General features: G+C 43.3%; 1 protein-coding gene across 1 annotated transcript in view; it reads left to right on the top strand.

Moving 5' to 3' along the window:
- Positions 1–27,821, top strand: part of Frem2 (FRAS1 related extracellular matrix 2) — a 126,086-nt gene that overhangs the window by 86,643 nt on the left and 11,622 nt on the right. The window contains exons 7-16 of the mRNA XM_057756986.1: positions 3,818–3,967; positions 5,938–6,147; positions 8,153–8,350; positions 9,740–9,904; positions 10,898–11,080; positions 14,164–14,294; positions 16,401–16,559; positions 18,009–18,312; positions 19,721–19,852; positions 20,106–20,437. Of these exons, the coding sequence (XP_057612969.1) occupies positions 3,818–3,967; positions 5,938–6,147; positions 8,153–8,350; positions 9,740–9,904; positions 10,898–11,080; positions 14,164–14,294; positions 16,401–16,559; positions 18,009–18,312; positions 19,721–19,852; positions 20,106–20,437 (1,964 nt within the window). The remainder of the gene's footprint in view (positions 1–3,817; positions 3,968–5,937; positions 6,148–8,152; positions 8,351–9,739; positions 9,905–10,897; positions 11,081–14,163; positions 14,295–16,400; positions 16,560–18,008; positions 18,313–19,720; positions 19,853–20,105; positions 20,438–27,821) is intronic.

Raw genomic sequence — 27,821 nt, forward strand, 5'->3', positions numbered from 1 at the left:
TGTTTTCTACTTGGCTCTAGATTGTAATGTGAATATGTCTATGTCAGGCTTACAGAGGTCTCCAGTTAGTATTGATTTTTAAAACCCAAGTGCCAGCGAGAGAGACAGAGGGAGAGTGAAGCTTACCAAAGAGGCTCAGTGTCTTAATGTTCTAATGCTGTGAAGAGACACCATGACCACAGCAACTCTTATAAAGGAAAGCATTTAATTGGGGCTTAGAGTTTCAGAGGTTTAGATCATTGTCATCACTACCAGAAGCATGGCAGTGTGCTGGCAGACATGGTGCTGGAGAAATAGCTGAGAGTTCTAGATCCAGATCTGCAGGCGGAAGGAAGAGAGAGACACTGGGCCTGGCTTGAACTTCTGAAACCTCAAAGCTGGCCAACAGTGACGTGTTTCTCCCAGCAAGATCACACCTCCTAATCTTTCTCAGATAGTGCCACTCTCTGATGACCAAGCATTAATATAGAACCTATGGGGACCATTTTTATTCAAACCACTACACTCGGTAAAACTTGTCCTTATAAAAACTATTTGCTAGAGCAGACAAATCAGCTGTCCTGGGTTTTGCGTAGGTTCTTTGTCTTCTAGTGAGCTTTAGCCGTTCATTCATTCCCTCCTTTTGGTCCTGTGGTATTCTTTTAAATGTCCCAAGCACAAGGCTAGAGAGATGCTCAGTGGTTAAGAGCACTGGCTGCTTTTCCGGAAGACTTGGGTTCAGTTTCCAGCACCCACATGGCAGCTCACAACCATCTGTTACTCCAGTTCTGGGGAACCCAATACCCTCCTCCGGCTTCCCCCATGCACCAGGCACACAAGTGTTTTACAGACTGACATACATGCAGACAAAACACTCATACATATAAAATTTTTTAGAAGTTCCAGGACCATTTTACTACCTTCTGCATAAGATTTGACCCAGTAGTAGCCTTTATAAGTCCATTCAAATTTTAGAATTTATAAGAAAAAAAATGAGAAATTTAAATATAACCACCACCGTTTGAGTTTTCATTATCTATACTGAGAAGACACAAAGATGCCCAAACTCTATTTCTTTTGATTTGTTAAACAAGCAACTTGCTAGGCATAGTGTGGGGTTATTTCTTTTAATTGCTGTTGTTTTTGTGCTGTAGAAACGATTGTGTTAAAATCTCCTCAGGTTTGGGCTGGAGAGATAGCTCAGCGGTTAAGAGCACTGACTGATCTTCCAGAGGTCCTGAGTTTAGTTCCCTACAGCAACCATATGGTGGCACACAACCATCTGTGATGGGATCAGATTCCTTCTTCTGGTGTGCATGAAGATGGAGCACTCATATACATAAAATACATGAATAAATAAATCTTCTGAAAAAAATCTCCTCTGGTTTTAACTATAATCATTACAGCTGACTATTCAACCAATCTTCCTGTCACCTTCAGCAGATAGAAATCAAACAACTAACCTAAGTCTGCTGACCAAGGAATGCTTCATTTTAGAGAATTCATGTGTTACCTTTCCAAATTCCTATTAGCTTCTTATTAAAATGAGAGAATTTACCATTAAGGTCACACCTCTATTCCCCCTTCTCCTTGTGGCTAAAGGCACCAATGTTCCATGTCATTGGCATATGCTGATTCTGTCTGCATCTTGTTACAGCTTAGTCATTTCTCTCTCTCTCTCTCTCTCTCTCTCTCTCTCTCTCTCTCTCTCTCTCTCTCCCTCTCTTCTCTCTCCCTGGTTTCATCTGTGAACAGCATGTTAAGCTATAAGGTGAAAGATTTGCTCTATGGTTAGCAGGATGTGTATGAGTGCGCGTGCAAACACAATTTCTTCCACCCACCCTCGTCTCTTCCCCCATACACACACCACCCCCAGCATGTTGCTCCCTTGGTGTTTTATGATGATGCTCACGGGATTTTATTCAGTTCCATGTCGAATATTCATCTTTGAGGACTGGGAGGACGGAAGGTACCGCTTTTGCTCAGAAACCTAATTCACGTGATACCAGAAATGTAGAGAGACTTAGAAAGGTCACTTGTTGGAGGCACATGACCAAGCCTCCATGATAATCATGAAAGCCTCTTGAGGAGAAGCTGCTGTGCCTAGTTCAGCCCTCGGCTTAGAATAATCATTTCTGGCTTCTCTCCCTTCACCTTTGCCCCTCCTCAGATGTGAGAAATGTAAGGAATGTATTCGTTTGTCATTCAGGTCTGCTTGCCTAGGGTTATAAGATAACAACTCCATCTGTACAGACACTCAAACGTCCAAGTTGAAAGGAGAGCAGGGAGGTGAACCATGCCATAGGCAGATTTATCACCTCCAAACCAAAACAGGCAAACATTTCCAAGATTGATTTCAATATTATCTAAGAGGCCAGTGGAGCTAGAAGCTTTGAAATATGCCTACCAGTTGGAGGAAGAAAAGAAGCCAGCATTTGTAGTATACCTTCTGAAAAAGGTAATTAATTTGCAAATAGGGGAGTGAGGAAAGACTGCCTTGGGCTTTTTCTGTGGTTTTGTTTTATCCCGCATGCAGGGGATGGAATCCAGGGTTTGTAAAAGTTAGACAAGTGCTCTCTCCCAGAGCTCACCCCACCACCACATTCATCCCCAAAGGCACCCTGTGTCTCCCTTCCCCTTGAGCTTTTGGAGAGTTCAATCTAATTCTAAGAACTAGAACAACATCCCTTTAAGGATGCTAAGAAGCCCTGGAGTGAGCCATGTATTCTTGGATAAATTCCTTTTGAATCTTGTAAAACGAAAGACAAATAAATAGATTGCTTTTCGTGTGCTCACTTGGTTATTTTACTTTGATAATAACTGCTTATATGCTAAACTCTCAATGGGGAACTATTTGCAGTTTCCTGGACGGCTATTCATATTTCAAAATCAAGTATTTTAAAAAGTTTTCCCGTAATTCATCTGTTTTCCCTCGTCATCTACTGTCCTTCAGACCCCTGGCAGCTATATCAAGAGTCACAGATTAATCATAAAGAGAATAGATAGAAGAATTAACAGGAGCCAGCTACATCCATTCCAATGCATCACCAACACAGGAGAAAACAGTGCTCCAGAGGCAGGAACTACAGATAGTATCCTTCACATTCATGAGGATAGATGCTAGCCTCTTAGTATGAGATTATTTTAGTGAAACCTCAGTTTGTATAGAGGATACCAAAAGCCCTACAAATAACTGGCAACCAGTTCTGTGTCTCTCTCAAGTCTAGGGACTAATCCTTGTTTTATACTAGTCTAGTTTATAGAGTCTAATCCTACTAATTAAAAGTAGACTCAAATATCGTGAGTTAAATCTAAGTCCAATTGACCAGAAGATAGCTTAAGGCAAATACTACCTCTCTGTCCCACAGTGGGTTAGTGAGTGCTCAGGCAAAACTTAAAAAAACAAAGAGCCAGGCAGTAGTGGAGCACAGCTTTAATCCCAGCACTCGGGAGGTAGAGGCAGGCTGACCTCAGTGAGTTCGAGGCCAGCCTGGTCTACAAAGTGTTATGTGCTGTGCTTCATTTGATTGTATTTTTTCAGCTAAGCTTCTAAGGATGCCTAGAAGCCAGTTATAACCTACATATGAATTCATGGATGTAACTCAGTGGCACAGCACTTTCCTGGCACGCATGAGGCCCTGGGTTCAATCCCCAGCACCTGAAAACACAACAATACAGGCATTGCATACATGAAAAGCAAGCCAAGTCATGTACCTTGAGATGAGGTCTATTAACTCACTCAAAGGAAACATGGCAGTGCCAATACAAAGCAGGCTAGGGGATGGTTGATGTAAAGAGAGAGAAATAACAGCAGTGTTTTCTGTATCCTTGTTGACAGAACCCATCTTCTACTTTGGTGATGTCCAGTATTCCGTGGATGAGAGTTCCGGCTACGTGGAGGTGCAGGTATGGAGGACGGGTACTGACCTCTCCAGGCCTTCGAGTGTCACCGTGAGGTCCCGGAAAACGGAGCCCCCCTCAGCGGATGGTGAGCAGTCTGCTAAATTAGCCTTTGTGTCGTTCAACTGTGTCCAGCTACCAAGCGCTTCACCTCGTGGAAACATTCTTCATGGCTTACTTTTCCTGAAATTATTACTATGAAGTGTGTAAATTTAGACTTTACCATTGTAAAGAAAGAGATTTAGGCACCATGAACCAGAGTCCAAGTTATGAGATTCAATGGCTAAATTGCGATGTCCAGATTTGCATGACTTGGTTCTCTACCCAGCAAACCTAATACACTTAGCTGTTCTGACATTACCAGGGGAGCAGTCATACCCACCACCCTCACAGAATCTAAAAACATTTCAGCCTCTCCCCGGTGTGCCTCTTCACTTGGCTCCCTCCTTGTTTTAACAAGTGTCCATGTAAACACTTCAGATTCAGCAGGCTTCCCTCTACACAGCGCTACGTAAATTGTCTGAGGTGACACAGCACTGCCTCTTATCCCAGACAAACTTTAGGGGCAAACATGAAGCTGAAAGTTTTCTTTTCCTTTTTTCAGCTGAATATGATTTCTCTTATATACACCCGTCCCTCCTGTGTGACTAGTGTGTGACATGAGCAAGTGCACATGGATCTCATCATACACACTACCTGTTGAAGTCATCACTCCATTTTAAAAGCTACTCATACGTCCTAACTACTTGAATATAGTTAACCAGCACTGCACCTTGTACACTGCAAGTAACTACTAATATTTTTGACAAAGGTTTATGCCATCATGTTCAGCCCCAAATAATAATAATAATAATAATAGTAATAGTAGTAGTAGTAGTATTTTGAGGCAGGGCCTTTCTACATAGCCCTGGCTGTCCTAGAACTTGCTTTGTAAATCATACAGGCCTTAAACTCTGTCTCCCAAGTGCAGGTATTAAAAGTGTGCACCACTTACACCAGGCAAATTATTCACTTTTAAGAATGAAATTCAAATTGAGGCTGTGCATAAGGAAAAATAAGAATAAACAAAACAAAAAATACAAAAGAAACATAAGGAAACATTTGTGAGTGTGTGTGTATTTGTTTTTATTTTTGGTGGGAGGGGGGCGTTGGATGCTAAAGATTGAACTCACGTGCTCACAACTTTGCAAGTGACCAGTACATACTCTTCCACCCAGTTACACCTTTTTTATGGTTTCTATCCCTTATCGTTATAAGGAATATAAATTTTATTTCTTAATCAATCAAAGATAAATACACTCATAGTTGCAAATTCAGAGATAAAACAGGTGTGAGAGAGAGAGAGTTAGAATTGCCAGACTAGTAAGAAAAGAAACCAATCATACAGAATTACTGTCCCCCACCCTCAAATCTTCTTGGATGCAGTGGCTGAAGATTAAAAGACAATTGTACTTCTACCTGCTTTATATGTAAATGGAGGTATTAACACTACATATCTACTACATGGTCTCAAAAATGCTAAATTCAATATCAAATATGTCTTTGGAATTGATGTTTGCTTTCATGACCTAGAGTGAGTATGGGGGCAGAGGAACTTAGCACTGAAAAGTGTTGGGTTCTAACCAAGAGGCCACAATAGGCCCCAGTAAAATAGTCACTCCAGAAACAGAAACAAGAAAGACATTTAACTGACATGAACAAAATTTAAATATATCTATTATATATAAACAATCTTACCATGCATTTGATTGATATGCTGGTTGTTTTAGAACTGATTATTAAAGGACTTTAATAAAGATGGAAAAGAGAGAAAATGGAATGGTAGAATGTGTAATTCAAGTCCAGCCATTGGAGATAAGGTTTAGACCTCCAGTTTAGATTTACTACATCAACAACCACGTAGATACCAATCTTTTCCATCTTGTTAACTGAACATATTTCTCTGTGGTATTTTTGTATATATTTTGTAGTATAAATCATTAACTATACGTTCATCTATATAATTCATTTTTTAAAAATTTGGTCCCCGTGTAAATAATCCTTTCCTTATGGTTTTAGCTGGAACGGATTACGTGGGAATCAGTCGCAGCTTAGATTTCACACCGGGAGTCAACATGCAGACTGTTCGTGTTCTCATTCTGGATGACCTGGGAAGACCCGTGCTGGAGGGAGTTGAAAAGTTTGAATTGGTACTTCGCATGCCGATGAATGCGGCCCTTGGCGAGCCCAGCAAGGCCACGGTGTTCATAAATGACTCCGCCTCAGACTGTGAGTGACTTTCAGTTTTACAGTGCTAAGACTGAATGTGTATAAATGGCAGGTAGGGTGTTAAGCTATGTACAACCGTTTGCATTTGCTAAGGCTGACGATGCAAAGGGCCACAGACCAGATGGCTTGAACAACAGCAGCCTCCGCACTGATAGTGAGGAGCCTAAACGAGAGTCAGCAGCCTTGGTTCCAGCGGAGGCTGCAAGGGAAAGATGCCACAGGCCTCTCTCACTGACTTGTCCCCGTGCCTCTTCAGACATCCGTATGACCAGTTCTCTGTATGGCATGAGAACACCTGCATATCCGGCTGACATCAGTCCTAATGACCTTAAACTTGATTACCTGCCTATTACCAAGGTACTAGGGCTATGATTTCAATATATAAGATGTTGGCGTGGGAGACACCATTCACCCCATACAAACACCCCAAGTCTTTTCTCTTCCTGCTCATTTTGATAGATTTAGACAGCCTTTAAAGAAAATCGTTAGTGTTTTTATGTTTTAAAAAGCAATGTAGTATTGTCATTAATGTCTTGAGTGATTCAAACATGTCCTCACTACCTGCATGGAGCTGAGTGGCCATGGTCTTTTTCTACTTAACACTAAGACATTTCTGTCACCGAGCCACACCTCAGATTTCTGTAATCACGTGTCAAATAACACTGTTGTTGTGTGTCACTCCTCCTAAGGAGACCAAAGTAAGGATACCACAAGAGTCCAGCTGGTCAGACCTATAAGTTCTGTTGGGGTCACTGACAAGAAACAGAAATGTCTCAAAGTCAGCTGCACCACCAAAGCCCACCCCAACATGGGTGACAGTTCACAAAGCTGGAAACCCGGAGCACACTGTACAGTCTGCAGACAGCTCAACAGGATGGAGAGTGTCTCTTCTAGACGCTGGGGCTGGTCTCTGCCTCTTCCAGGCTCCTCGGCAAGCCTCACGGCAAAATCTCACGGCAAGCCTCTCTAAATATCATCACTCACCACAGAAATCTGCGTACCTTCCTACCATGAAATGGTTCTTGGAAGAAAGGAACCTGTTATCAATGAGGCCTGTGTGTGACTGACCTGGCTTTGATGTCTCTTAAAACTAACACATGCACACAGTCAGCTTTCCCTACCATTCCTGTATAACAGGTCCTTGAAAGGAAAGGTATTGGTTCAAGACCCCAAGACCAAGCCCTCACCACAAAGGAGATTTATTTGCCCCAGAGAGACAAAGGGCAGGGAATAAGAGACAGAGACAGGAGATCAGGGACAAGGGAGAAGGGGGAGGGAACAAGAGAGTGGTGGGCATTGGGTATTTGTCTCAAAGGGTCAAATGACTGCCTCTGGATAGAGAGACAGAGTGACCCATAGGCAAATGGCGGTTTATAAAGGTAGAAGGAGAAACCCTGTTAGGATGAGGTGTTTAATTTTAAGTAAGCATGTTAATTAGGTGAGCCAAAGGGGGCAGAGGCTTTTGGTTACTGGACTTAAATACTTTGATAGCTGAACCTCGGTAGTCGGCCTCAGGAGGAGGAAGTGGCCAAATAAAGGAACAGACCTTGCTGGCTAGCTTTAGGAATGTAATCTAATGGTTTTTAGCAAGTTAGAGAGCGTTGGAGAGAAGGACAGGCCTGCCAGAGCCACGTTTGCCAGGCCCGGGCTGGCAGTCCCTTCAGTTATTATGTGTACAATATTTCATGTTCTTCATATCAAGAAAATTTTAAAGTGTGTGACCTACCACACAGCAGTTTTGATACAAACATCTGAAAGTCGCCAGTTTTGTCTACATCTTCAGCTTCCATTGCGCATGCTTGCATCGTAACAGAGTCTGAGGAGAACTGCAATGACAGGGAAATGAAATGTTCACGGGGATATGAACTGAGCAGAGACCGAGACGCTTTTCTCATTTTTTTTTTTTTTTGTCTTATTATCTACCTTAAACCGTATCACCTGAAATGCCATTTGAAAGAAAGGACGTGTCTGCGCGTTTTGACCCATGCATTTCTTTTCTGCACAGTGCCTAAGATGCAGTTCAAAGAAAGAGTGTACACTTGCAGTGAAAATGATGCGCGTGTAGCTGCCGTGATCTCCAGGAGTGGCGATGTCCAGCACAGGTCCTCTGTGAGATGCTACACGAGGCAGGCCTCGGCGCAGGTGATGACGGACTTCGAAGAACGCCCAAATACCGATGCCTCCGTTGTCACGTTTCTTCCTGGTATGTGTGAGCTCAGAAACATCTTAAATCTTTTATTAATTTTTTGATTTGGGGTGTATGAGCATGGGGGAGGGGCGTGTGCACGCCACAGCTGACATGAAGTCAGAAGACAAGTTTTAGGAGTTGGCATTTCTCTTCCTCCCAGACCTTGTCTGGAGGATTAAACTCAGGTCATCAAGGTTATGGAGACAATGCCTTAAGCCCTTGAAGTTTCTGGGTGTAATTTAAGAACCCCAATTGTGAATTGAGAAACAGGTCATCAGGAAGAGAGAGTGAAATCAAATTTCCCAGCTTCCCAACAAGCTTGCAACATGAGCTTATGTGCATGAAATGACCAGGCATATGCATTGCAGCAGGTTGAATAGATATCCTGGGGTCTCTTCATTAACCTTTTGATTCCTAATGATGTATTTTATTGTTAGTTCAGAACTCAGCAGTAAAGAACCTATCAAATATGCAAATTTTACAAAGCTAGAAATTGAGTTAATATTGAAATGTTCTTAGGCAAAAATGCATCTCCTGCATTTACGTTTTTTTAAATTTATTTACTTTTATTTTACGTACATTGGTGTTTTGCCATGAGTGTCGAATCCCCAGGAACTGGAATTACAGACAGTTGTGAGGTGCCCCGTGGGGGTTGAGAATTGAACTCAGGTCCTCTGGAAGAGCAGTCAATGCTCTTAACCTCTGAGCCACCTCTCCAACCCATTATCTCACACTTTAATATATGTCAGTGCCTTCATATATCTCACTACTTTGTCCTAATAGTTTAATTTTGTGGAATATATTCTATCGAAAAGGACAAAGGTGTGGAGAGTTATGCTCGTATTGATGGAGTATTGAGAACAACTTAAGTGCCCAGCAGTAAAGCTTGTTTATTAATATTTGAGCATCCATATGCTTGTATGTCATATGGCCGCTCATCTGTTTTTAAAGAATTTTTAGTGAGATTGGAAAAAGTCAGGCCTATAATATTGGCCCCAGTTATTAGAGTCAAAAATCCAACTGTTTTGGGTCAATGATTTGTTCAACAAGCCAAAAGTTAGTAACATGAAAACCCTGTGCAGTGAGATTAACCGGGACCATGAGCAGTGGTCTCTTGATTCACTTCCCCACCACAGTTCTAGAAACTCACGCACAAAACCAGCATTTCCTTTTTCCTTTGCTGTCCAAGGCGAATGCTAGACTGTAAAGAGAGAAACTGCAGAACTCTTTATAAGTATGGGCCTGTGTGCAAATAGTCCCATGTTCAGCAAATAGCTATCCGAGACCTATTACAGACGGTAGTCTTTGCGCTGGCAGAGCAGGGGACAGCAACACCCTTGCTCTTCTGCTTGGTTCTCATTGTCGGTGTCTCCTTCTATCCTGTGTCACTGTCGTTTGCTCCAGGTGAGACAGAGAAGCCCTGCGTCCTTGAGCTGATGGATGATGACTTGTATGAGGACGTGGAGGAGCTGCGCCTGGTACTTGGCTCGCCGCAGAGCAGCTCTGCCTTTGGGGCTGCAGTCGGCGAGCAAAATGAAACTCTGATAAGGATCCAGGACGACGCTGACAGTAAGGAGTCGCTGCCTTTGCTAAGCAGTGACTCTGGAACTGAAGCCCGTTCCCCACCCCACTCCCACCCCTGAGTTCCTGGGTGGCACAGAAAATTATCCCCTCTTTTTCAGTGGGACTTGCAGACAACTGAGACATAAGAAAACAAGTGGGGAACAAAACAGCCCCCACACTGATAAATTTAGGGGCTAGGAGGATGTTCAGTAGATAGATAAAGTGTTTGCCAGACAAGCTTGAGGATGATAGTTTATGTCCCCAGAACCTCATAAAAGCTGCACAGGTGCGGAAACCTGCCAATAATCCCCTACTTCATTTAGGAGACAGAAGAAGCAGGATCTCTGGTGCAAGCTGCCTAACTAAGACTAGTCAAATTGGCAAGCTCCGGGTTCAGCGAAAACCTCTGCCCCGGAAAATCAAGTGGGGAGTTCTGGAGGAAGACAAGCAGCAGCAACTTCAGGCCCCAGCATGCACACATAACAAAAACTGACAAACTGAAAAGCTTTGGATATAGTTCAATGGTCACGTTCATACCTAACACGTACAAGACCCTGAGTTCAAGGCCATCACTGCAAAATTTAAAAATTGACAAAGTTCCTTGGGTTGGCTATGGTTTATGCCTGCATAGTGAAGCATAAGCCTTCATACCTATACTTGCCCTCACCCCAACATAGGTCTTTATGTCTACCCGGTCCTGGGCCAGTGGTTTCCCCTTCCATGCCCCTTCTCAATGGCATTCTCTTATAAGCTCTATGGGGACAAAGAGACACCACAGAGGACATGCCTTCTGTGGGCTCACCATTTCCCAGGAAGGATTGAGATGTCACTCACCAGCTTCTCCTTCTGCCCTCACACTAATGTTGAGGCATCAGAGAGAAGGCGAGAGGATAACAATAATAAACCCCCCTATGTGGAAAGAAACAGAAGTGGGGACGAGCACTACCCCCACCACCCTTTGCCAGCCACTTAATTTGTCTGTGTTTTCCACACTCTTAGAAGCTGTGATCAAATTTGGAGAAACCAAATTCAGCATCACTGAACCCAACGAACCAGGAGAGTCAGTGATTGTCAAAATTCCAGTGGTCCGCCAAGGAGACACTTCAAAGGTTTCCATTGTGAGAGTCCATACCAAGGATGGCTCGGCCACCTCCGGAGAGGATTATCACCCAGTGTCAGAAGGTACAGGTCTCCTAGGGTCTCTCACCAGCTAGATTGTGACTACACTGTTGGGACTGAGACTGTGAGGAAAGGTGGGGAAGGGGGAGAGAAAATAAATGAGCTTTTAAACTACCTCTAGAATGACAAAGCGCAGAATCCCCAGAACTTTCTCTGAGGGAAATTTTAGAATTGCTGTGTGTATTTGGAGCCCACGAACTGTGAGTTTTACTCCCATTCTGTGGTCAGATGTTATAGCGTATATTTGCGGTGACTTTGAAAGTGTGTGCTAGCCATGCTGGACAGCTTCATTCAAACATTAAAAGCAGTGTACTAACAGAGGACAGTGAATAGGTGATAAAATACCAGCCATGGCAGCCTGATTCTGTGGGGTGTAGGCGCCTCTGTCGTTTTCTCCTTCTGCAAGTTTGGGTACCAATCCATTGTTTACTTCCAAGAGCTAGTGAAACAACCAGATGCTTCTCTCTCTCTCTCTCTCTCTCTCTCTCTCTCTCTCTCTCTCTCTCTCTCTCTCTCTCTCTCTCTCCTCTCCCCCCTGCTCCGCCCCCATCTCTCTGCGTTGTTTGCTAACAGCATAATCATAAACATAAATTCTGCTTATCAGCAAATGTTCCTGCTTTTCTGCCTCTTACCTTCAGCGGCCCCAGCAGCCCTTACTTCTTTAATCACAGTGCTGTGGGCATTCACCTTGATTTTCTGACTCATTAACAAAATTTTACAAGTGACTGATGGGTTATTGAGTCAGTAACAAAATTAGTAAGTAACATTAATAAGAAACATCACAGCTTCTACAACAGAGCTTAGTTTCCCTTGCAGAAACAGTCAGTGTTATTCCCAGACTTGGAAGCTCGTCATTTGTAATTCAAAAGCCATGAAAACAAAACAGATTTTTCTACCCAATTACAAAATCTGAAGTCAGTTTTTCCTGTAATGAACAGATTTTACATGAAAGAAAAACTGTCGAAATGTCACTGTGTAACCTTTTAACAGAAATTATTTGTCTTAGAAATAAAGTTATCCCTTTAGGGAACAGAGAAAAATTATAAATATGTAGTAAACTCACAAGCAAGGGCAAAGTTAAACAATGCTAAATCCACCTGGGTGCCAAATAACCACTAAGCTTATTGCTTATAATAAAATTTGACAGATTTTTTTTCTAAAATATGTTTTAATTATTCATTTTATGATCTAAATTGGGGTCATGCACAATCAAATAGGGAAAACATTGCCACAAAAGTTGAACTTTTGTGAAATGAAATGAGAGAGCATAAGGCAAATGGGACTGATCTCATCAGGAAAATACACATCCAGAGACAACCATTGAGATGTTTGCAATAAACTGTTTTAAAACATCTTAGACTTTTGCTCTGCATAACTGGAGGGGGCTGCAAAAATTTGAATGCTTACACATTGACATCTGGTGTCAGAAGTGGGTGAAGTCAGGGAACACAGAGAAGCTGGAATGCTGGTCAACCTGAAAGTCCACTGTGGAGAAAAGCTCACAGGCGCCATTAATTGACAGTTACCAAGGAAGACACAAAACAACTCAGGTGTTGGTGTTTTCCTATGAAATTCCCCAATGTTTTTAATGTTAAAAAAGTAATTTTTAGAAATCACACCAGACAGATCAATCCAGATTATTTATAAAATGGCATCGCATTGTATACCCTACACACTCACACCAAAATTTGCTTTTAAAAATTTAAAAACCAATTGGTAGGCTAGAAATAATTATTTTCATCTTCCTGTGTTTTTCATGGCAGCTTAAAAAAATATCTAAAACTGTTGAACTCCAAGAGCATAATAAGGCTAGTGATGGGGGAAAATTATATACAGAATTGGAACAAAATTTTTAATTGTGTTGATTAATAGCTGGTTGTTAAATTTCTTTGTTATAATTGGTGATAAAGCTTTTTGAAGTCCAGAAGTGTGGGAAGCACGTGAGCAGTGCAGTCTTCTGCCATAAAGAATTGATTCCTGACTGCAGATGCGTCAGGATATAGCGCTGGCTCTGCTATTTGGAACGATGGTGTTTGTCTTTCTTCCTCTTTTCTTTCTGAATGCAGTTCCTCCAAAGGGGGAATAACACCTTCAGATTAACTCATCTAGTTTCTGCAGTAAGGTCTGCTGCTCAGACTTCAATAAAACCCAATCATCGTATTGCTTTAACTTTTTAAAAATGAATATTAGCAACATACTCTAGTGGTTAGATTGCGTTCCCATGACAGCATAGCTGTCCTCGCTGAGTGGGGCAGAAACTCTGTCCCTCACTCAAAACAACAACAAAAATAAGTACTTTTAAAATATAATTTAATAATGCACCTAAATAATTCCAACCCAGCCTATGTATCTCCCTACACCCACTAGCATTCAGTCATTCCTATGTATGGTCCTGTTCCCACTCACTGGGCTTCGTTAGTTTGGGAAACTGGAGTCTTTTTATAGCCCGACATAAAAACTGTTCACTGTCTCTCACAGTTTCCAAACTGTGGACCAACAAAGCAATTTAGTAAGTCATGGTTAGCATTTTCCTTTGGAGAGAATAGAATGGTAGGAAATGTGAGTGGACACTGGGGAGATACTTCAGCAGATAAGAAGGCTTATAATTCAATCACAAAACTCTCAGTTCAAACCCCACTACCTCTCTTGGCTCCCCATGCCTGGAACCCTAGCGCTGTAGGAGCCAGAGATGAGAGGATCAACAGGGCTTGGTGCACACCAGCCAAGGTGTCTATCTAGGTCCAGTGCGAAACTCTGTCTTGAGGAATAAGATAAAAAGTGATAGAATAAGGCGCTGTGTATCTTCTCTAGCCTACACACACACACACACACATACACACACACATACACACACATACACACACACACACACACACACACACGCCCGCACGCGCGACAGTATAGTACAGATAGTAGCAATAAATTAGCCGTTTGATTTGATTCCCATTAAGTAACCACACACATTCCACATGCATGCACCAATGTACTGGACCCCAGTGTAAAATGTCCTTGTTATAAACCACTCCAAAAAGATCTCAGGTTCATTTGCAAAAGCTTAAGTCAGTGACTTTGTATTTGATTTGTAGAAATCGAGTTTAAGGAAGGGGAAACCCAGCATATTGTTGAAATTGAAGTACTCTTCGATGGGATAAGAGAGATGAGGGAAGCCTTCACGGTTCACCTAAAACCAGATGAAAACATGGTAGCAGAGACACAGGTAAGTGAGACTATAAGTCCACAGCCTTTTCTTAGAGTAAACGCACGTAAGAAGTCACAGCAAAGGGGACTTGGGGTTAGAGAGATGGCTCAGCTGTAAAGAACACTTGCTACTCTTGTAGAGAACATGGATGCAGGCCCTAGCACCAACATGGTGGCTCAAAACCATCTGTGGCTTCAATTCCAGGGGATCCTATGTCCTTTTCTGGTCTCTGTGGGCACTGCACACACAGTGCTCATGCATAAATGGAGGCGAACACTCATGCACATGATATAAAAGTAAATCCTTTTTAAAGGAATGATGACGTTGTACGTGAAAGGGGGTGTGCATGATCCCTTCAACCACCCACACTAGTTTCTGTTCTGATTGGATGGATATTCCTTTCTGTCTTTGGAAAATCTTTTTGGTGGGAATTCAAAGTTGTAGTCCCTAGGCCCCACATCAGCACTCTTAGCCTTCCCAAGTCGTGACTGAACATGGAATTAGCTGCCACAAAGATGAAATAATTATTTAACAATCTTTGAAGCAGACATATTTACCCACCAAACACTTTCCTGGCCCTCAATGTGCCTACTCGTTCCTCCTACTATGGCTAGAATCTGATGCTGAGAACTTCAGGTACAAAGTTTGATAGTCGCAAAATGTGTTTCATACATCATAATGCCTACCAGATTTTCTTCAAAGTGCAATCGCCATGGAATTTGTTTTTGCACAGTGGAAATAATTTCTTAACTTACATGCCGTTTGTAGGAAGAAGTCAGTTTCAACAATACTATGTGTAAGTGTACTACACCGCTTTCATCATCTTGTTCACCATCAATAAGGAATCAATTGGGGAATATGTTTTTCTTAAGTATTTTTATTATTCAGTAAAAATGGTAATTCTGTGACATTGCTGTCCTTTAAGAATTTTTTAATTTTATTTTTTTGTATTTGTGGTGGGAGGGGGTGCCATGGAGCACACATGGAGGTCATAGGACAGCTTACAGAAGTTACTTTTCTCCTTCCACTAATATGAGTTCTGGAGATCAAACTAAGGATGCTGAGCTTAGCAGCAAGTGCCTTACCCTCTTGGCCATCTCCCAAGCTACATTGTTATCCTTTTAAGTCATATTTAGAACTCAAGATCTGCAGGTACAAAGTCTTGATCAAATAGATTTTCTGTGAATCTTTCACTGTTTGTATGGAGTGACATGTAACATTCTTTTGGGTAAAGTAACAATGCATAACTAAAGTCACTTTTACTGTTAAATACCCTTAAAAACAGAGAAATAAATACCTTTGATGTGACCATGATTCAACTTACATTTCTTTGCCTTTACAGTGCTGTAAAATTATAGGTAAAAATGTTAATTCGAATTTACTTTTATACTTATTCTGCAATCACGAGCTGCAACCCTACAGCCCTGTGTTTTTGGTCCAGATTAAACACACTTGATTTGCAGTATTTTCAACTCTTGAAAGTGTCAGGGTGATGCTTGAGAACTGTGCTATCAGTTATCAGCACTAGGAAAGCTGTTCAAGAGCCAGGGCAGAGATGATTTTCCTCCTTGGGTGGAGAGTGTCCAGAGCCGCCTTCTGACTAGCTCTCATCTTCTCTATCCCGTGGTCCAGGTAGTCCTGGCCTTTGCCCACCTAAAGCTTAGCTTCTCCCTGGCCTCTCCGCATCACGAAAGCCCACACAAGACCATGACCTTGAAAGTCTCACTTCTTTCAAGGTGTCTGTCAGTTTTTTTCCTCCCACCATCAATGGATTTGTTGTTGTTGTTCATGTTATTACAGCTTCACAAAGCCACATCTGAGTTAGCTACTAGCCTCACAACTGAAGAGAAAACCTAAGAACCTAAACATCTCAGGGGCTAGTAGCAAGCCTTTGGATGAACCACTCAAGGCTTAGGTCCCTTCCCTACAAACATTCAAGATGAGCAAGGCCACCAGGGTCACATGAAATAAACTGTGTGTGGCCTGTCACTCTGCATGGGGACTGGGCAGGACAGTTTCTCATCACAGTGATTCCCGGGGATTTTCTAGTCATTTTTCTGAAAGAGAGAAGTTCCGAGAACCCAGATAGTTAACAAATCAGCGATCGCTCTCCTTTCCTTCCAGGCAACCAAGGCCATTGTATATATAGAGGCGTTCAACAGCATGGCGGATGTCACCTTTCCCTCTGTCCCTCACATTGTGTCCTTGCTGATATATGATGACACTTCAAAAGCCAAGGAGGATGCGGGGCCTGTGTCTGGCTATCCCGTTGTCTGCGTTACGGTGAGTAAGAAACAGATCAAATTGGGAAAACTTTTAAGATGATTCATTTTTTTAAAAATTTATTTTTTTATGTGTATGAATGTTTGCTTGCATGTTTGTGCATGTCATGAGTGCCTGACACAAAGTGCAGAAGGAAGCATGAGATCCCCTGGAACTGGAGTTACAGATATTTGTGAGCTGTCACGTAGGTGGTGGGGACAAAACCCAGGTCCTCTGTAAGAACAGCAACTGCTCTTAACCCTGAGCCATCCCTCTAGCCACAGAGGACAACTGTTTAAAGTAATTATAAACTTTAATAAGCGTTGTCTTGGCAAATTTAAGGTTTAAACTTGAAGCTGTGAAAAACAGAAAATAACAATAATTAAATGAAGTTCCCATTTCCCCCTCCCAAAACACAAACAAACAAACAGAACCCTATTAACTGAGTTCACAGTGTGCGGCTTAAGACTCTGTCACTGTCAGGTAAACCAGTAAAGCATGATCTCGGCACAGAAGGGGTTAAAGAACAAGGCCAGGTGGGGAAACTCGGGCTCCATAGCTCTGAGGCAGAGTGTAAGAGCTGGCGTGGAAGCTCCAGTGTGGAGGATCACGTAGACTTCTGACAGTTTAAAATTCGGGTACAGGGAGATCATTCCACAGAGGGCGGATGTCAGGGAGAATGGGAGGGAGCCATTGCAGGTTTTGCCTGCCTTCTCATAACTGACTTCTAAGTTCCACGGGAACAAAAGCTATGACGTGTATTTTTATGTCACCGCAGCCGTAATCAGACACTCCACATATCACAGGCACACAATGAATCTTCGTAGGGGTACCAAGGCGTGAATAATATGGTGTTCGCTTACAAGGGGCTCTAAATGGCACCTGGAATTCATCTGTGGGTGGCAGGAAGTGTTCTCATGCAGAAATGCCTGAGAAGAGCGTCCTGTTGGAATGTTAGTGGAGCAGTAGTGTGTAACGAACTGGAAAGGGAGGACTTGAATTATCTGGGAAGGAGCCATTTATGGGAATGGCACAGAAGGAGTCAGCTTAAGGAACATTACAGCACAGAGTGGTCAAGGTCACCCACCTGCTGGATGTGACGAAGGGAAGAGAAGGATTGGGCTCCTGATGGATGGCTGGCTGGCACTCCTGCTAGCCCTGGTGGTGTGACCAGCCTCACGGGACAGGGAGATTCTAATACGTTTTGTAGGGCAGAGGGAGAGGGGACAGAAGCATGAGAGAAAAGGGTAAGAATGACTCTGGGGATTCAAGAGATGGTGCCGTGATTAACACTTCTGAGGTCAGAAAAACGATCACTGCTGGGAATAAGAATTCAGAAGTTCCATGACCGAACTGTAGCATGACGGAGGAGATGTAATGGAAGCGTGAGGGCTGGAGGAGCTTGAGAAGAATCAAGTCCCCAATACTCTCTGCTCTGCTCCTAACACTGTTTGGTTTGCTTTCCCCTAGGCTTGCAATCCCAAATATCCAGACTATGACAAAACGGGCTCTATTTGTGCCAGCGAGAGCATCAATGACACTTTGACCCGCTACCGATGGCTGATTAGCGCTCCTGCCGGCCCGGATGGCGTAACCAGCCCTATGAGAGAGGTAGACTTCGATACCTTTTTCACGTCATCCAAAATGATCACGTTAGACTCCATATACTTCCAGCCTGGCTCCCGGGTACAGTGCGCAGCCCGTGCCGTAAACACCAACGGGAACGAAGGCCTGGAGCTGATGAGCCCCATCGTCACCATCGGCAGAGAGGAAGGTGAGAGACCGTTTCCCTGTGAACGGCGGGGAAACACTGCGGTACCGTGAATATACCTCATTTCTGTGTGGTTTTTGTTGGTGGTCTGGTTTTGATTTGGTGGATTAGGTTTGTTTTTAAAGTTTTATTTATTTTCAGTTTAAGTGTATGTATGTATGTACCCATGTGTACCGTGTGTGCTCACTCAGGTCAGAAGTGTATGTATGTATCCTTGTATGTACCCATGTGTACCATGTGTGCTCACTCAGGTCAGAAGTGTATTATGTATGATTGTATGTTCCTATGTGTACCGTATGTACTCAGTGCTCACTCAGGTCAGAAGTGTATGTATGTATGCTTGTATGTTCCTATGTGTACCGCGTGTGCTCAGTGCTCACTCAGGTCAGAAGTGTATGTATGTATGCTTGTATGTACCTATGTGTACCGTATATGCACAGAGCTCACTCAGGTCAGAAGAGAACATCACATGCCCTGGAACTAGAGTTACAGATGGTTATGAGCCACTGTGTGTTCTGGGAACTGAACCCAGGCCGTCCACAATAGCAGTCAGCAGACTCAATCACCGAGCCGTCTCTCCCTGGTTTACTGTCGGAAGTGCTGAGAATGGAGCCCAGGCTCTTATGCATGCGAGACCAGTGCTCCAGCTCTGACTTAGACTCCTATTCCTAAATTAAATGGGTTTTAAAACTTGTAATGCACATTTTTCTATTTAAAATGTGTTTACTCTCAGATTAAAGAAGTAGGTTTAGGTAGCTGGGTTGATGGCTCAGTGGTTAAGAGCATGTACCAGAGGACCCATGTCCAGTTTCAAATACCCATGCCAGGTGGCTCACAGCTGTATGTCTGGCTCCAGGGGATGCAATACCTCTGGCCTCTCTCTCTCTCTCTCTCTCTCTCTCTCTCTCTCTCTCTCACACACACACACACACACACATGAATAGAATCTATAATGCAGCAAAGCTCTATGATCAGCTCCAGCACTGTTAAAACGCACACTCACTTCTAGTTTTAGTCTCCGGTGAGTGATATTTAATTATAGCTAGTATATGATACATATCTCACGATTCATCTTATTGTTCTAGGGTAACATTAGGATTCACCCCATTTGACTATACTTGGTTGGTATTGTATTTCACCCATTTTCATTTTATCTGTTCCCATTATACAGTAATTTTGTGAATATGCCCCTGGCATAAATGGTCATCATATATGGTCATTCTGACCAGGAACTGTTGAGAGGGCCCCGAATGCATGCTGCGGTTGCCTCTCACACAGTCTTCTCCTTCCTTCTGATGCCCATTCTCAGCCAAGTCTTAGATCACGGGGAATATTAAAATATAGAAAGCAATGACACGTACGTTAAAACATTCCTTATGTGCTTAGCATAAATGTGTTCCTTTTCTTCAAGGTCTCTGTCAGCCCCGCGTGCCTGGGGTAGTGGGGGCGGAGCCATTCTCAGCTAAATTGCGCTACACTGGTCCCGAGGACCCAGACTTCGCAAACCTCATCAAGCTCACCGTCACGATGCCGCATATAGATGGTAAGTACCGTGGGTAAAGCGAGACCTCGGACATAAAGACAGTAACTATGGTAAAGACTTGGGAGTTGGCGTGCTTGTAACCTGGTTGGTTTCACTTCCTTGATCCTCAGTTTGCAAACTGACTTTCAAGTCCATCCGCTTCTTCCAACTCTTTCTACCTAGTTTTGAAAGTCTGTCAACTTAAAAGCATTCTTTAAAATTAAAACAAAAATGTAAGTAAGGGCAGACGCCGCTTCGCTGTGCTTCCCTACAGGGATGCTGCCTGTCATCTCCACGAGAGAGCTATCCAACTTTGAGCTGACCCTCAGCCCTGATGGCACAAGGGTTGGTAACCACAAGTGCTCCAACCTGCTGGACTACAACGAAGTGAAGACCCGCCATGGCTTCCTGACTAATGCCACGAAGAACCCGGAGGTCGTCGGAGAGACCTTTCCTTACCAGTACAGTGTGCCGGTCAGGGGTTCCAGCACCTTACGATTCTACCGAAACCTCAACCTGGAAGCCTGTCTGTGGGAGTTTGTCAGCTACTATGACATGTCGGAGCTCCTGGCAGACTGCGGAGGTACCATCGGGACGGATGGCCAGGTACACCCTCCAACATCTGAGCCTTGCTCCTTGGACGAACCAGCTGCTTGGTTCTGTCAGTAGTGTGCAACTCTGAGCTATTATCTCAGTATTGGTGGCCTTTGGTCAGAGAGGGACAGTGGATGGGATGCCATCCAAATCTGTCATACAATATTAATATACAAGAGATACACAAAGCCCTCCGGCCACACCATCTAAAGACCACTTCTGAAATAATAAAGACCAGAGTCTGTGCTTAGCTTATAATTTTTTTTTTTTTTGGTTTTTCGAGACAGGGTTTCTCTGTGGTTTTGGAGCCTGTCCTGGAACTAGCTCTTGTAGACCAGGCTGGTCTCGAACTCATAGAGATCCGCCTGCCTCTGCCTCAGCTTATAATTTTTAAAAATCTAAAATTTATATTTGAAAATTATAGCGAGTATTTGAACTAAAATCCTGAAATAACAAAAAGTGTAAGAGGGATCTACACGTTAAAGTAGCAAGTGATATGCAGAATGAACCGTATCTTTCAGTATTTAGCCAAGGGCAATCTAATAGAATTGGAAGTCCCTGAAGGTGTATTTCTAAAGGCTATCCTCCTGCTGGGTTCCTAGTAAAATAAAGGGGAAAGTCTATGGTAACTGCCCATCAGCTCACTCCCACAGTGGAACTGTGGAACCTGGCTATCTCAGCCACGGTCGGTGTTCCATGTGTAGCCGGTCATGATGCCTGGAAGCTAGGGGGTAGCAGCTGCTAAGACTTGCTGTTCTCAGAAATCAGAGGCGTCAGGAAGTAGTGTGAATTAGTGGAAGCCTGTATTAGAGCATAACATAAAGGCAGTGTGAAGTGGTGGGAATAACCTGGTGTTCTCATCAAGCTAATGGATGCTTGACGTTTGAGTCTGTTGCGTTCTAGCTGTGTGTCTCCAGAGACATGTTACATAAAGCCTTCTTGGGCGGTAGTCCATTGGGTACTTCTTCCTCAGTCTGGCTTCGCCACATGAAAGGAAGAAGAGAAGGAAAACACCATCTCAGCCTTCTCTTAGATCACACACCTTCCGCTCTTCCTTCCAGAATCTGTGCAGTCGTTATAAAATCCCTGTCTCCTTTCTGGCCGCTCCAGACACAGGGTCAGTTGACATCCATGAACTAGGAGACACCACAGGATGGCACAGTGGTTTGGTTGGGTCTCTGCCGGCTTGCTTTTCTGTGCTTCAGAGTGTCTCTGTGGGCCTGTTTGTAGCCTGTTTCACCCCCAGGAACATCTTTTGTCCTCCCCACAGAGTGGAAACATGTCTCTCATCTTTCATATGTCACTCAAACTGCTAGTTTTCCCACTGCATCCCTGCCTTCTTGCTGCTAATGCTTGTTCTGCCTTTGCAGGCCAACCTAATGCTCCAAGCTTGCTTTGGAGGCAAGGCTTGCCTCTGAGCTGTTTAATTCTTCGTACTAAATCTGGAGGCTCAATGTGAAGTGTTCATTTAAGCTGATGTTACTTTGTTTCGTTTTGTTTTTGTTTTATGCTCATTGTTCTGTTGAATCATCTGGGTCCAGAGATGTTTTGTGTCCAGCAATCTCAAGTAACTGAAGCCAGGGCTGCATTTCTAATTGAACTGTGGGTGGTTCTGTTGTTAGGCTGGAACTGGCAGCTGCCAGTTTCAGTCAGGTTTGTCTTCTGTGAAAAGCTTGTATAACACACTAGGAATGAGAAAGAGCATACCCTAAGGTCAGTCAGCCAATAGTTATTTGTTGGTTGGTTTGTTTGTTGTTTGTTTGTTTGTATGGACATTTTGCTTGATGCCCCCAGAGGCCAGAAAAAGGCATCGCGTCCTCTGAGATAGAAGTTACAAATGGCTGTAAACTAACATGGGGGTGATAGGGTTTGAACCCAGATTCCAGGAAGTGCAAGTGCTCTTAACAACTGAACCATCTCTCCAGCCCCCAGGTTATCCATTTCATGTAAGCTTTTTCAGTAGATGGCCTACATCTAAGAATCCCTTCTTGGAAGGTTTTCTGCTTTTGTATTATTGAAAATCAATCTACTGATGGAACCATGATGATCAACATCACAGAGAAGAACAGATTATGTGTGAGCCACTGAGGTTGCAGGTTCTTTTATGAAATTCTAAAACCTTCAGTGTAATCTACGTGGTAACAAGCTAATAAAACACAATGCTTGCACACTCAAAGGAAAGCTTAAAAATGGACAATCCCACTCACCCCTACCTTCTTCCTTGGCCTAAACTTTAATTTCTCTACAGACTGCCGATGCCTTCTTCCTTTCTCTCCATGGCTCACATGCACACTGCTGAGCCATGGGTAGTGGGAAAAAATGTAAGTTGTTAGAAAAGAAAGCTGACCCTCCAGGACATCCCCTCCCCTTTCCTCCATTCATTTATGGATCTAAGAATGAAGAAAAGCAGTCAAATGGTAGTTCTGAAAATGAAGATAATGGCACTGGGGATGGAGATATAGCTCAGTTGACTGGGTGCTTGCCTAATGTACATGAAACCCTAAGTTAGCCAGCACCACACAGACCAAGTGTACCACTGTAACCTGTCATCTGTAGTCCCAGGACTAGAGGCGCAAGGATGAGAAGTTCGAGGCCAGCCTGGGCTATATAAGACCCTGTCTCAACCAAAACTAATAACAGCAATGTTGGTGAAAGGCAGAATAATACCTAGTATATTTATTGTTACGGGTGCGCCTTTCACTTTTCTAAACATGTTGTGTATATCTAGTCTTCCTGACCTCACAACAACTCCATAAAAATAAATACCACTCCCCGCCCCACCCACCCACTCCTGTTTACAGATAAGAAAAGAGAAAATCCAAAACAAACAAACAAACAAAAACTCAGGTAACTTGCTCAAATTCCTTCAGCTTGTGTGTCTATGCTTATCTCGTGTGCCCGTGCTGGTAACCCATCGCGAACTTATCCTAACGTGTAATTGACTATGAAATGGATACAGTCATAGACACTATTATAAGAAAGTCAACTGAGCTCCCCAATGTCCCTCAGAGATAAACATTGCACAGCATCCACTATGGAAACCATGTGCCAAAATACATCCTCAGCTGAGGCGATGAAATTTGCTAATCCAGGTCCTGGTGCAGGAGGTGCATGGGCCCAGGTGCTGGAGATGCATGGGGATGCACGGGTCCTGGTGCTGGAGGTCCATGGGGATGCACGGGTCCTGGTGCTGGAGGTGCATGGGGATGCACGGGTCCTGGTGCTGGAGGTGCATGGGGATGCACGGGTCCTGGTGCTGGAGGTGCATGGGGATGCACGGGTCCTGGTGCACTGCGCAGGCCCTGGTGCTGGAGGTGCCCGGGTGCTGGTGCTGGAGGTGCACGGGAGCTGGTGCTGGAGGTGCACTGGAGCTGGTGCTGGAGGTGCACTGGAGCTGGTGGGAAGTCTGCAGCATGAGCTGCACACAATCTGAAAGGGAAGCACAATTCCAGAGATGTTGCTCAAAGTCACTGCGTCCTAGAATAACTAGATTCTGATTTAGGAATTTCTCCAGTCTTATAAATGGTCACATTTCTGAATTAATAATTGGATAAACCAGTGACAATAAAGAACCATCAACTTGAGTGGCGGGTTTAGGGTGTAGGAGTGGCTCTGTGGGTAGTCAAACACTCCCATCAGCCATTCACACACTCGTCTGTCTTTCACTTGCCAAGAAAAGTACTTCAAAGTCCTGGCCAAGCGCCGAACAGACACTACCTCCAGCCTCAGCACCTGTCCTAGACTTGGCACTTTAGCCTAAGCTAGCACTGTGCAAACAACTTTTACTAACCTGTGCTTGCGACAGCTACCTTTGTGAAATATTGCTAAGTTGCTACCGTGCGTGCGAGTGTGTGTGTGTGTGATGTTTAAAGTTCTGTTTTGATACACAGGATATTCTGCCTCCAGACTCCTTATTCAGACTACTTCACCTTTAAGAAAGAGTTGCCAAAGTGAAGGGACGACTGGAAAAATCCAGGGTTTTTGTGCTGACAACAACGACCTTTGTTGACTTTTGTGCAGTTTGACTATAGCTCTCGTCAGCTGGTATCGAGACCTCCTTATTCAGCTGTATAAGCATGAAGTAGTCACTTGACATCTAGTCTGTACTGGGAAACATCCCAGGGACCCTGTGAGGACCCCATACACACCAGCAAAGGAGACTTATATAGGTCAAGTCATTACCCATTAAAAGGCTAAGAAGTTTGCCTCTTATGAAAAATAATTTTAAAGTTCTTTAATTTTATTCGACTCTAAAACAGTCTTTATCCATTAACTTCAAAAATGCAAAGGCAGATAACAAAAAAGAAAAGATACATATTTAATAAGTAATTCTGTTCTACCTCTATGTATATTCCGTTTCTGTTCTTGTTTGTTTTTTCTTTAATTAAGGTTGTTTGAGCATGCAATAGAAACACTTGATGGAAGTTAAACTTAAGGTTTTTTGGTTTTGGTTGTTTGTTTTTTGAGATAGGGTGTCTCTGTGTAGCTTTGGTGCCTGTCCTGGATCTAGCTCTTGTAGACCAGGCTGGCCTCGAACTCACAGAGATCCGCCTGCCTCTGCCTCCCGAGTGCTGGGATTAAGAGCATGTGACAATTGGAAGTTTTGGTGATATTTTTTTTCTTAAACAAGTTTGTTTTTTTTTGTTTTTTTTGTTTTTGTTGTTGTTGTTTTTTTGTAAAAGCATTCTCAGCTTTCCTGGCTGTGGTTCAAGGCTAACGTCTTGACTCTCTCGACTTCTTAGGGATGCAGCAGTTGGTCACGTTGCCCAACTGGCAGGCCTAAGCTGTAGACATGCAGCCCAATTACAGCTTGCTCTTATGGCATGAAATTGCAGTATACTCCTGGGAAGACAGACACTCTGCGGTCTGGAAAAGTGAACGAATATTTTTCTTAGCTGGTTTGTTTGAGGAAGAACTTTTGCTTCCTTTTTACAGAAGTGTTTGGTTTACAAACATGAACCCTGAGGCCAGAATGTGTATCTGAAGTCAGGTCTTTATGCTATTATTTTATACTGCCTTCACTGACTCTCTTACAAGTAAGTCATGCTGTGTCAGTCAAGAGCAACGCAGTTCACACAATGTTCATGATGTATGTGGTTGCCTACGTTCTCAGACTTAGCAGTTAATTTTTGTTACCAAAATAACATCGTCATTATGAAATGAAAGTCAACCCAAACCTTGCCCACTATCCCACCATGATGTCACAGAGACCCATTAATCTCTTTAGTAAACATACACATCGCAATGGTGGCGGCTTAATTTTTCTTACTTTATTTTGTATGCTGCTTTATGTAATTTAACTTGAGCATGTGCCATGACAGGGAAAGGTCTTCCGAGTTATTTTTTTTTTCCTTTGAGACAGCCTTACTACGTTGCCCTGGCTGGCTTAGAGCTCGCTGTATAAACTGGGCTTGCTGTGGACTTATAGAGATTCACCTGCTTCTACCTCCCGAGTGCTAGGATTAAAGATGTGTACCCCCATACCTGCCAGACTCAAAACTTCATGGCTGCATGGTGTTCCCCTTTTGAGTGTTTCATCATTATGTCCTCAACCATGTTTCTATGTTGTTCATTAGGTTATCTATAATCCTCTATAGCAAGCATCCCTTGAAGTTGTCCTTCATTGTACAAATTAGTGGCTCAATATTGTTGCCTACCTAGGGTCTGTGTCTTCCTCTCTGATTTGCCCGCCTACAGAAGAGCTGTGATTGGGCAGAAGCCGAGGTCTCTTTGCTCCTAAGCACTCTTGGGTGTCACTCAGAGAATCTGGCTGAGGATTTGAAATGATCCCCTCAACTGAGCAGCTAGCTGCATACTATGAGACTTGAAGCATTATTTTTTTGATGGGTGATGTTTTATATAATCACCAATACCTCCATCTTGATAGATGTTTGAAGTGATAAAAGAACCAAGAAAAAACACATCACAGTGGGGGTCATTCCCCACTCGTGGCATCCCTGAGCAAGAATTCTAACAACTCTGGCTGTGTTCTGTCTTTCAGGCAAATACAAACCACACATGTTGCATTAAGGAGCCATATACATGGGCTGGCAAACAAATTGTCAATGTTTTTTGTTTCTAGTGTATGTGGCCTAACTAAAAACCCTCAGATATGGAGATCTATATCTGTGCTGTCTGGTGTGATCGCCGTCATCTCTGTGTGGCTACTGAGTATGGGACTCTAGAGCATGGTAGCCATCAGCTATGTGTGGCTAATGAGCCTTCTAAACGGAGACCGAGTGGCCAGCTTCTGTATGTGTATAATGCCACATATGACGTTCATCCCCACCCCCACCCATCTCACACGCAGAGAGCCCCCTGCCTCAGGCCCTTAGGCAAACAATATCCTCTCTACATAATATGCTTGGCACTCAGTTGCATAATATAAATTTGACGGTATGTGTTACTTTCTCCAGGATATTTGCTCCCTTTAAATATAATCTTAAAATTGCTGTTTGCCTCTCTCTGTTAATTAACTTTAAATGTCAACAAGGGCAGTCAGTTCACTAATTGGGCCTCAGTTGATGATTTATGCCTTTAAAGGTCCCCGAGGTTAAGGTTAAAAGAAATTGAATGCTCGGGAGAGTGGCGTTGGAAATTAATGGTTGCACTGCAGTTTTTGGTTGAAGAAACAGGCGTGTGATTGAAGGAGTGAAGTGGGGTCCATGCAGTTCCTGTCTCCTCCAGGCAGAGATTCTAGGTAGCCAGGAAGACCTGGCCCTAAATAAGAAAAACAAAAATGTATGAGACGAGGGTAGATCCTATGTTGAGAAGTCACCACATCGAGAATTAAGCAAAATAAACAATGAACAGGTATGGGGACTCACACCTGTGATCACAGCACTCAGGAAGCTGAGGCAGGAGGATTGCCACTAGGCAGCATAGTAAGTCTCAAAAAGTTAAATAAAACCCAGTGAGGATCATACAGAGTGCCATATTCCAGTTATCTTAGTGAGTGTAAAAGTTAAAAATTTCCTCCTGAACTGATCCACATGACATTTGATGGAGAGTAGGTCAATATTGGTCAACATAAAGCTACATTGTTTAATTGGAAGTCCATGCCTAAAGCCTAACATTTTAACTGGTGGATTATGAGAATCCCAGAATGAGGTGTAAATCTTAACCACCAGTGGCATTATGGGTTGACCAAGTCAGTTTCCCAGATAGCCAGAGTGTTAACTGCCCTTCAGAACCTGTTGATCAGTGGTAGTAATTATGGCTGCTCTTGGAAAACGCATCCCAAAGCCTGACAAGGCTCTGACTTGTCAGGGAGCAGGGCGTGTCTGCTTCCCACAGGTGAGAACCATGCAAGTTGCTTGTCTAGTGGCTGGTTCTTTCCTGTTATGTGTATTCACATTATTGATTTGGCTTGTCGTGTATGTGACTGGAAGACTTT

Source organism: Chionomys nivalis, chromosome 24 (assembly GCF_950005125.1).
Source record: "Chionomys nivalis chromosome 24, mChiNiv1.1, whole genome shotgun sequence".
In the NCBI taxonomy this organism is placed as follows: domain Eukaryota; kingdom Metazoa; phylum Chordata; class Mammalia; order Rodentia; family Cricetidae; genus Chionomys; species Chionomys nivalis.